This window comes from Micromesistius poutassou, assembly GCF_964030765.1.
Source record: "Micromesistius poutassou genome assembly, chromosome: 5".
Taxonomy (NCBI): domain Eukaryota; kingdom Metazoa; phylum Chordata; class Actinopteri; order Gadiformes; family Gadidae; genus Micromesistius; species Micromesistius poutassou.
Genome location: NC_140275.1, coordinates 20,764,609 through 20,774,608, shown reverse-complemented (window position 1 = coordinate 20,774,608; position 10,000 = coordinate 20,764,609). Strand labels below are relative to the sequence as shown.

The 10,000-nt window shown below is 44.9% G+C and overlaps 2 protein-coding genes across 2 annotated transcripts in view; one reads left to right on the top strand and one right to left on the bottom strand.

Annotated features, from left to right (window-relative positions):
- rasal1a (RAS protein activator like 1a (GAP1 like)) overlaps positions 1–119 on the top strand; it is a gene marked incomplete at its 3' end in the record, with an annotated part of 13,618 nt that extends 13,499 nt beyond the window's left edge. The window contains exon 15 of the mRNA XM_084468217.1: positions 1–119. This exon is cut by the window's left edge and continues 30 nt beyond it. Coding sequence (XP_084324343.1) covers positions 1–119 — 119 coding nt within the window.
- Positions 120–6,769: 6,650 nt separating this feature from the next.
- Positions 6,770–10,000, bottom strand: part of dtx1 (deltex 1, E3 ubiquitin ligase) — a gene marked incomplete at its 3' end in the record, with an annotated part of 39,607 nt that continues 36,376 nt past the window's right edge. The window contains exons 11-13 of the mRNA XM_084468216.1: positions 8,876–9,037; positions 7,388–7,477; positions 6,770–6,997 (exon numbers count right to left, since the gene is read on the bottom strand). Coding sequence (XP_084324342.1) covers positions 6,770–6,997; positions 7,388–7,477; positions 8,876–9,037 — 480 coding nt within the window. The remainder of the gene's footprint in view (positions 6,998–7,387; positions 7,478–8,875; positions 9,038–10,000) is intronic.

The window sequence follows — 10,000 nt, the reverse complement described above, 5'->3', positions numbered from 1 at the left end:
AGGGCGGCCGGGTGCTGGTGCAGCGGGTGCTGGGCGTGGTGGTGGACCTGGAGCTGGCCCACGCCTCCTTCCAGCGCAGGGAGCAGGAGGAGGAGTCAGGCCTGATCCTCTCACCCTAGAGCAGGGAGGAGGAGGAGGAGGAGTCCGGCTGATCCTCTCGCCCTAGAGCAGGGAGGAGGAGGAGGAGGAGGTGGAGCAGGAGGAGGAGGAGGAGGAGGAGGAGGAGGAGGAGTCAGGCCTGATCCTCTCACCCTAGAGCAGGGAGGAGGAGGAGGAGGAGGTGGAGCAGGAGGAGGAGGAGGAGGAGGAGTCAGGCCTGATCCTCTCACCCTAGAGCAGGGAGGAGGAGGAGGAGGAGGAGGAGGAGGAGGAGGAGGAGTCCGGCTGATCCTCACGCCCTAGAGCAGGAGGGCCGAGTGCTCTAGGGCATGAGGAGCAGGGAGGAGGAGGAGGCGTGGGGCGTGAGGAGCAGGGAGGAGGAGGGGGCGTCGGGCGTGAGGAGCAGGGAGGAGGAGGAGGCGTGGGGCGTGACCCTTATGCCCTAGAGCAGGAGGGCCGGGTGCACGTGGTGTGAGGAGACGCCTCCGAGAGGTGTTTGATATTTTGTTGCTTGTGGTTGCCAGGGAAACAGGAGGATCCAGAGGAAGTGTGAGATGTTGTTTCCTGCTGTCGTGTGTCAAGTGTGTCGCCCTCATCTGAACTCTGACGTCCCCCCCCCCCCCCACAGACACTCCCCAGGGACAGATAAAAATGTTGATGAAACAAATACGAACGATTGTATTGATCTGGGATCAGTAGAAGGGAAGCAATGTATTGCAGGTCCTGGTTGTTGAAATATAACGGTTTTGTCTTGGGATGCTGAACTGAGATCGGTCTCAACATTTATGCAATCTGCTTCCATCCGGTACCTGGATGTATGGTTCTCCTGAGATGGCTTCTGTTCTGTGTGCTATATATATTATTTGCTGTGACGCCGCGGTTACTACGTCACACAGCCATTCCACGGTCGGTCGTGTTCCACTAAAGCGAGCATGTTTATGAAGAACATGCAACGGCTTGTTATTATTCTACAGAAAATATGTCTTCAATTAATACAGTGATGACTTAGCTGTTGCCAAGGGCAACTCAACGACGATTTGTGATATTCAAGCTATTGTTTCAGTGGAGTTTAACTTAATATTTTGGTATTCATTTTTTTTTATATCATTTTCTTGCATTTCAAGTTATTTGAAGGTATCTATATTTGAAATGATTCTGAAAATAATATGGGTAACATTTACCTACTACTACATATTCACCGAGTGTGGAAAGAGAAACATTCACCAAATAGACATTCCTTGGTGCCATTTGTAATTGTCCCGAAAAAGTATGAGGCAAAATTAGAGGTGCCAAAGTAGTTTATACTTACAAATATGTTATATAACATGTCATTTTCAATTATCCAACGTAAAGCTTGATTTTAATTATGTTGGCATATCAAGCATGTTCTTATTTACTTTGGCTTATTTTAAGAAACACTGATGGTTATTCATTGTAAAGGATGATACTAAATACTTATTTATATTCAAGGTAGGCGTAATGCACATCAGGCATTGGGAGATGGACAAATGACTTATTTATATGTGAAGGAGACACTTTAAAACTGCCTGAAATGTATTTTTTACAACAGAAAAGCCAAACAGGAAATTAAAGAGATACTGTTATTGAATGTTCATTAACTGTAGTATGACGTGGAACCTGAGGTCAATTGTGTTGCCATTTTTCATAGTATGTAACACTATTCTTGTTTTTATAAATAAGCTGGAGACTAATTATTGCCTGTGAACTCTGATTGAGAGTTTGCAATACAATTTTTGCATGGCTTTTATTTTGCTTGTATAAATTATGGTTTGTTCAACTATTGACTGTATCGTCTCAAATATTCATTTGTTTTATGCGAGTGTGGTTAAAGTTTGAGCCTTTAACACCCAAAACCCCACACTGCAAAAAATAAAGTACAAATATTTAATTTTCCTAAATTGTGAATTATTCAAATGCTGCCATATATTTATCTTACAGTATGAACATTGATGTACAAATGTACTTTGTGTACAAAAGATTATTAACTTGTTCTTTGATCCAGGGGCATGCATACACATACTCTCTTCTTTTAGACCAGATTACAATGTGTGTCCGACCTAAAGCGACATACACGCACACACACACATTTTTAATCAACACAACGTGGTTGAAATGGAGAGGGCTGGAGGTGTTGCCACACTACCTCCCTGCCTCGTTAAATCTCTAATGAGACACACCTGCCGTGAAAGCCTCTGATTAAAACAGAGAGGTGAACAATGAGACAGGTGGGGGGCGGGCGGCGGGTGTTGCCGTCAGGAACAGCAGGTGATGGATTGCTACACAGCAGCCAATGACAGGTAAGATAGCACTCCGGCCAGTGGGGCGGTGAGTGGGCGGCGCCAAGCCGGAGCACAGTAACAGTAGTAACAGCAGTCACTTAACAGCCGGCCGACAGAAGCCTCCATAAAGCACCTTTATAGCATGGGACGGGAACGGCTGTTGCACTCTGAGAGTCATTCACATCCACGTAATGAGAGGTAATGTGTGCTTCGCCGGCAAAAAGCAAAAGGTGGAGCGCGACAATGTAAAGAACACCACAAGGAGTCACATGGTCAAACAGCCGCCCCCCCTGGTGAGGGCCCATTTATTATCCCACAAGAAACACACAAACATGCAACACGGTCATCAGCACGACTCAATAAAGACTGGTAGGTTAAGAAGCCCTTTATAGTATGACCAACGTCTCTCTCCACGTCTCTCTGTTCAGTTTGACCGCTCAAACGGTGTCGACGTTACTCTGTGTGAATCGTTGGTTAATGATCAGTTAGCAACTGCTGTTAAAAGTTAAATGAGGGTTAAATCACAAACTCAATTGTGGCTTTAAAACAGGCCAACCCTCCCCCTGTTCCACGGAAAAGGCCAAACGTGTTTTCCATGTTGCAGAAAGGAGAGAAGGAGCAAAAGCCACCCCGTCTTCATCTCTACAAAAACAAAAGTCCTGGAAAAAAGAGACATCTTTTTCTTTCAAATATTTAGTGTAAAGCAACCCTGAATTATACAACTAAGGAGTAATTTGACTTTTCATTTACAAAAGCGTTGCATTTTCAATAGACATACATATGTTGGTTGACATGCACCTCTAGGAGAACATTACTGTGTCTTTAAAAAATATTAACCTACGAAACTCGTCATACATTCAAATGCCCACACAGAGGAACAACACAGACACACACCTGTAGACACAATGTAAGGATATTATTGTAGATATAAGTACGCTACAGTATGCAGTGGAGATTACTACATTAAATTCCTTACGTAGAAATGACATCGTATAAGTCAGGATTGTTCTATGTTCCACTTCTTAATCAAAATATGGGGTGAGAAGTACTATGGAATGTATCTTGATAAGGATTAATGAATGTTATTTGACAGTTTGGTTAAAGCCCATCAATTGACAAATATATATATATATATATATATAAAAAACGTGTTGTTTTTTCCAATACTGAACTCTGAGCAGCGCTGGAACATGCTTTCTAGTTGAGAATCAACACCCCATAAAAGGAATCACTTCCTGTTCTCATTCAAACCAAAAGGAGCTGCTACACATTAAGAAGGATTAGCTCTTAACATACAGGGATTTGCATAAAAATCATTCTGACAAATAATTGTTTTTGTCCATCATTATTTCTGAACAACACAATTCCAAATACCTCCAAAATGACCTACGCACTTCAACCTGTTCCCTGTTCTCTTCACTGCGCGAGTAAACCATGAAAAAAGTAACCATAACTTTGCATTTGTACAATTCATTTTATTATATTTGACCTAAAGCAGCACTGTGTAGATTTTTGTATCATTTTTAGCTGGCTCAAAATTACCATCCGCTCAAACGTTATTTTCTTGCCTGGCAGGTAAACCACCCATATGTTTATCATCATTCAATTATCCTCTTACCTAAGCATATGGCAATCAATTATATATATATATATATATATATATATATTGTAAGGCAAAAACATACACAGTGCTCCTTTAGAATAATATGTTTCCCTGATAATCTTGGAAGTCTCTCTCACACCTTCCTGTAATCAAAGATAACGCAAAAATGTTCAGGCAATATAGCAGTTGAAAAGAATGTACTCTGCCTAGTTTTCCTCCTGGGGTTCGATAGAAACTCCCTCCTGGTTCTAGAGAAGAACGAAAATAGCAGATCAATCATCTGGGAGGGAGCGGGGGAGGTCTTCGTGCCCTCCTAAAGACCAGCAGGGATAGTGGAAACATACGTTAAATATTCTCCATTGGGGGTGAATGCACTGACACTATATTAGACTAACTGACATCAATGTAAGCTTCACTGGTACTAGCTCCATCATACCCTAACAGTCCCTGACATACTGGCAAATCAATCGCAGCCAGCGTTAGTATGCATTCGTCCTGATTGACATCTATCTGTGTTATAAAATCTGGTTAAACTGAAGTTATGGAGCCCAAATCATTTTCTCCAACTCCAATTTGTTATTCTCTTTGTAAGATTAGATTTAATGAGATGTAAATTAATTTAGATAAAGATATTTGCAGAAACTAATTTCATGGAACATTCTAACTGTTTTGTATTTCATTGTGATTATGTCTTTTTCCTCAATGCAATGTCTTGTATAAGAACAAGGTGTTCATACGACCGGGTCCGTTCTCGTCTACATATAAGTTAAAAAGCTTCAATACGATTAATACGACATTCCTGAAAGAACACCGCTGCCCGGAACCGCTATGGAAGACTGTGATTCACTCCAAATATTGAGCAGATTTATTGAGCAGATTTACCACTACAACCCTCAACATCCTCCTCAATACCAACTCCTCAGCTTGGTAAAATCAACTGAATATTAAGTATTCATGAGAATTATGTATTTATCCAAGGAAAAATAATTGACTTGATTTTTAACGAGTCCTGTAGGCCTGGAATTACGGGGCTGGAAGTTATCATTTTTGCAACAACTTTAACCTTCAATGACAACCAGTATAAACAACCTTAACATGAGCCCCACTGAGGGACAAGCTGAGGGGCCTCTGAGGGGGGCTGTCCACACGGGTCACCTGACTGCTAACAAACCCTCCGTCAGATCCCAAAGGGACTGTTGGTCGACTGCAGAGCAGCAGAGAGCAGCCTGCTCAGAACAGCCTGCTCAGAACAGCCTGGTCAGAACAGCCTGCTCAGAACAGAACAGCCACAACGCAGATGTCCCCTAAGAGACCTGGAGACCTGGGAGGGGAGCTGGTCTGAGACCTGTAAAGAGTCTCTGTTCAAAGGCTGAGGCCGGCATTTTGAATATGAGCCTTTATCAAAGGTAACACCAGAAACCAACAGCTTTAACCATGCCGGGAAGCAGAACGCTTTCTTCATCGCAGAGGCCTTCTGCACTTGCATACATTTTCTTTACTTTTTAAATTGACGAGCATTCAAACAGTTTGTAGGCTGCTTGTGATTCCAACCATCCGTTCAGAGTCCGTCTAATACAAGTTGAATTGCCAAGCATATACTTTGTTTATCATTTAGTACCGTGTTCACATCTAGGTTCCTTCAGCTCATTGGACGCTCTACATGCAAAAACGGATCCTTTCTACGTTTCAGAGGGGAACAAACTACAGCCGCAGTCATGGGCTATCGACTCCAGCCAAGAAAACTAACAACAACCTAAGGGGCGAGCACTTCTGCATAAACTAAATGCTAAATCATGACTTAAACCGTCCTAAAGGAGATACATTATTACTTCATTCCTACGTTTAGAGAAAATAGGAAAGTCATCAACTATTTCAGCCGACTCTGCATATTGTAGTTCTCTCCAGCCACCTTTTCTTTTTTTTTTTTACACAAAACCTGGCAACACCCGAGACTGTCAGCACATTTTCCAAGAGTATAATATATATATTAACATATATTATTAAAAACATTACGTATTGGGCTAGATCAAAGACCCCTCCTCTTCAGTCAACAATCGCCGGGCAGCCTTTTTGTGGCCATGCAGTTTGGATCAAAGCGTTGGCTGATCTCCAACCAACACCTGAGATCTCAGCCCTTTTCCATTCAGTACACAAACAGAAGATTCCCGTTCATTGGGACTTCAACATGGACTCTCCCAGACCATACCAGTTACCTGCCACTACAACCAGTGGGAGGCTACTCCTTACCACGTATATACATTCCTTAATCCCATTCCAATATAATTGGCAGACCCTCAGTCTCCAGCCAGTGGCCTCAGAAAGCGCCATTAAGGGAGGAAGCAAAAAAAAAAACCCTGCAGACCAGGATCAGCTGAATAAAGTGAATAACCAGTAATCGGCGGACCATGGGGCCCATGGGGACCGTCTGCTCTCTGCCGTCTTCCCACTGAGGTCAGGATTCTGCTGCGGTCTTGCAGTGGCCCCCGGGCTCCCATAGGCCTGCTCTCTAGGGGGGTAGGCGGGAGGGGAGAGAAAAGAGAGAGAGAGGGAGAGAGAGAGAGACAGAGGGAGAGACGTCAGGGAGACAAAAGAGAGAACCCAGCAAAAAAGCGTCCAGCCTGGTCCTGCTTTGAGAGACTGAAATAAAGGCCTGGGTCGATGGAGCGAGGGGTTCGGCTGGTGGTCTTCCCGAGTCCGTCTCGGATGGGGGGGGGTGGGGGGGTGGGGGGGGTCTGTCGTGCGGGTCGGTCCTGGGTCGCGCCCCCCCTCAGTCCTTGGCGTTGTCATCGCGGCCGACGCCCTGCGCCAACAGCTCCGTCAGCACGTTGTCCAGGTACTTGGGGTCCGGGTAGCCGTGGCCCGTCAGGTTGGTGCCGAACTCGGTCTTGTGGTGGATCTCGTTCCACACCACCGTGTCCCCCTCGCCCGTGGTGCTGGACGTCCCGATGGTGAAGATGAGGCGTCGGTCCCAGGCCATGATCAGAAGCTTCAGCACCTGGGGGGGGGAGAGGGGGGGAGGGGGGGAGGGGCGGGCATGACATCGTCCATCAGCTCGTCGTGATCCTACATCCAGGACTCGACGACGACGCCTCAGTTAATATGGGCGTGCTGGCGCTCATCCCTGTTAAGCCAGCTATGATTTTTCCAGAGATAAAAAATACCATTAGAAACTAAATATAACTGTACACAAAATCTGTGGTGGAGAACTTCTCCGAGATTCAGAGTCAATCAATGCTTCATGCGCTTGAGACTTTACGTTACTTTGTGCCCGCCGTGTGCAACTGAAACCGCAACTCCCCCCTGGACCTCACTATTTTTCAACCCCTGGCTACGGCCCTGCTGATCCTGATGATCACTGTGTCCGGAATGGAAGTGTTCCTCTTACCTTCCGTCCTTTGTCGTTGTCAGGGAGGTAGCAGTGGCGAGGGAAGCCCCTCGCGCTGAACTTCTTCCCTGGGTTGGGATGCTCGGGGGTCTGGAGGAAACAAACAGACAGCCGTGACTCTCGATGTGTCTCTTTAACCGCTGCAGCTCAACCGGGGAGGAGAACGCAAACAGAGCCCGTGGGGGCGTAGTGGCCACATAGCTTGCATTGTCCCCCCCTGGTGGTAACTAATGGCACAACATGTTTATTTTATTATTAAATCTGCAGCACGGGACGCTGCACTTTTTCAAAAAAAGAGAGAGAGAGAGTGAGAGAGAGAGAGAGAGAGAGAGAGAGAGTAGGAGGAGAGAGTGAGAGAGAGAGAGTAGGAGGAGAGAGTGAGAGAGAGAGAGAGAGAGAGAGAGAGAGAGAGAGAGAGAGAGAGAGTGAGAGTGAGAGTGAGAGAGAGAGAGAGAGAGAGAGAGAGAGAGAGTGAGAGAGAGAGAGAGAGAGAGAGAGGAGAGTAGCAGAAAGATGAGACAAAGAGTAGGAGGAGAGAGTGCGAGAGAGAGAGAGTGAGCAGGGCTTGTGCTCTCGGGTGATCAGAGTGCTCCCCGCCCCCCCCCTGGGGGATGAGTTCTGCTCTGCTGGTATTAAAGGTCACTTTATGACTCCATTACCGCTCCGCTCTGCCATCACGATGACATTTGTGGTCCTCCTGCAGAAGCTGTGGTCCAGGGGTCCGGTTTCACTGCTAGGATTCCTCTCATCAGATCCATTCAAAGTGATGGCAAAAACCTACCTCTGTTGTACACTTTGGTAATAACACATTAACGTCGTTACTATTTACATTAATGAATAGGGCTTGTAACTAGAATGCGAGAGAATGTGCGTGCTAAAATGCCGCGGATGGTAAACCATCGCCCAATCTGGCAACACTGCCTGCACGTCCTCCGCGCTCTAACCTCAGCGTACATCAATGAGACCGACTGAAAACAAAGCCGATAATGGAGCTGTTGATTTGTTAAACGGTTTGAACGAAGGTTAACGTTGAAATTGTCAAGAGAAGAATTGACTTACATTGTAAAAGAAAAAAAAACTGAAAAAGCGTTAGTAGTTAAAAAAGTTGAAAGACGCCGAGAGATAGCCGTCAGTGGCGTTTAAATAACTGGACACTTTGATAGTCCAATGGTTTCTGTAGCTGAAAGTACGGAGTAAGGAGATGAGGAAGGCTGATTTATATACATTATATATGTAATATACATAATAGATATCAATACGTTGTCTTTACTCTGTTTGCCCGCTTTTTGTGCGGTTAACTGCTCCTGCGTACGCAGGAGCAGTTAACCGCACAAAAAGCGGGCAAACAGAGTAAAGACAACGTATGAAGCACAGTAGACGTGCGTGCAGTAGGTAGGAACCACACTAACGATGTGACCACCGGTTCATCAATGAACGATCTGTTAGGTCAAGACAGGATCAGGGGTGTTTGTGGGGGGGGGGACAGACCTGGATGCCGGCGGGGATGTCGTAGACGATGCGGATGGTCTTGGTGTCCAGGTAGCCGGGCAGGCAGTGGGGGATGAGGTGGTACTCCATCTTCCCGGGGGGCTGGGTGCCCGTCTTCTCCCCATAGATGGCCTTACACGTGGGGCACTGGAGGCTGCCGTCCTGGGCCGGCGGGGAGATGAGGAAGGCTGATTTATATACATTATATATGTAATATACATAATAGATATCAATTATACATGTATAATTAATATATACTACATATCTGATATACATAATTTATATATATATATATATATGATATACATTTTTTTTAGATTTAATTATAAAACGGGTGGCGTAAATCAAGTGATCTGATTGGTTCCTAACTGTTGTATAATGAGCGTATATATACACACAGCTATGACGCCCGTTCAGTTTACGGAGTTCCGTATCACTCCGCGCCTAACTTGAACTGTCGTTTATTTGTATATAAAAGCAATAGCATAGTTCACTGAAGCCTAAAATGATGTTGATTGATGGAGAGGGTGGAAATGTTGTAAAGCAATAGGCACACGGTGAGTGAACTGCTCGATAGAAGGCAATAGAAGGCAGTTCACTCACCGAGCTACCGTCTCTAGCCTTCTCTCTGAAGGACGCTACAGCGTGTTGCATAGCAACCGCCGCACACTTTGCAGGCAGCCAGGAGGGACTACATTTTTGTATTTGTTAAAAAAATGTGTTTCTGACTTTCTCGTTTTTTCAAAATTGAGGGTGTCTATGACTTTCATTTCGCCATACTTACGTAACCGTTTTATAAAAGCTGCACGTCGGGACGGACAACGCCCCTTAACTGTGGTATAATGAACACATTCCACAGCCTGTCGTGATCTATTGCTTAAATATATTATGGAAGACAATTTTGTGCAAAAAAACACTTAATCACTGAAATAGTTTATAATACTCATAGTAGTTAAACATTGTATTAGTAATAATGTTTGCTAGAAGAGTTTAGGTTCTTGTTATTGGAGTAGCAGGTTTGATTGATTTGACAAAGAAAGATGTGGATGGCACTTCTGAAAAGGCACGCCAATCCGTCGTATTTATTAAGCATTAGCCCGACTAATGCTAGTGTATAGTGTATCT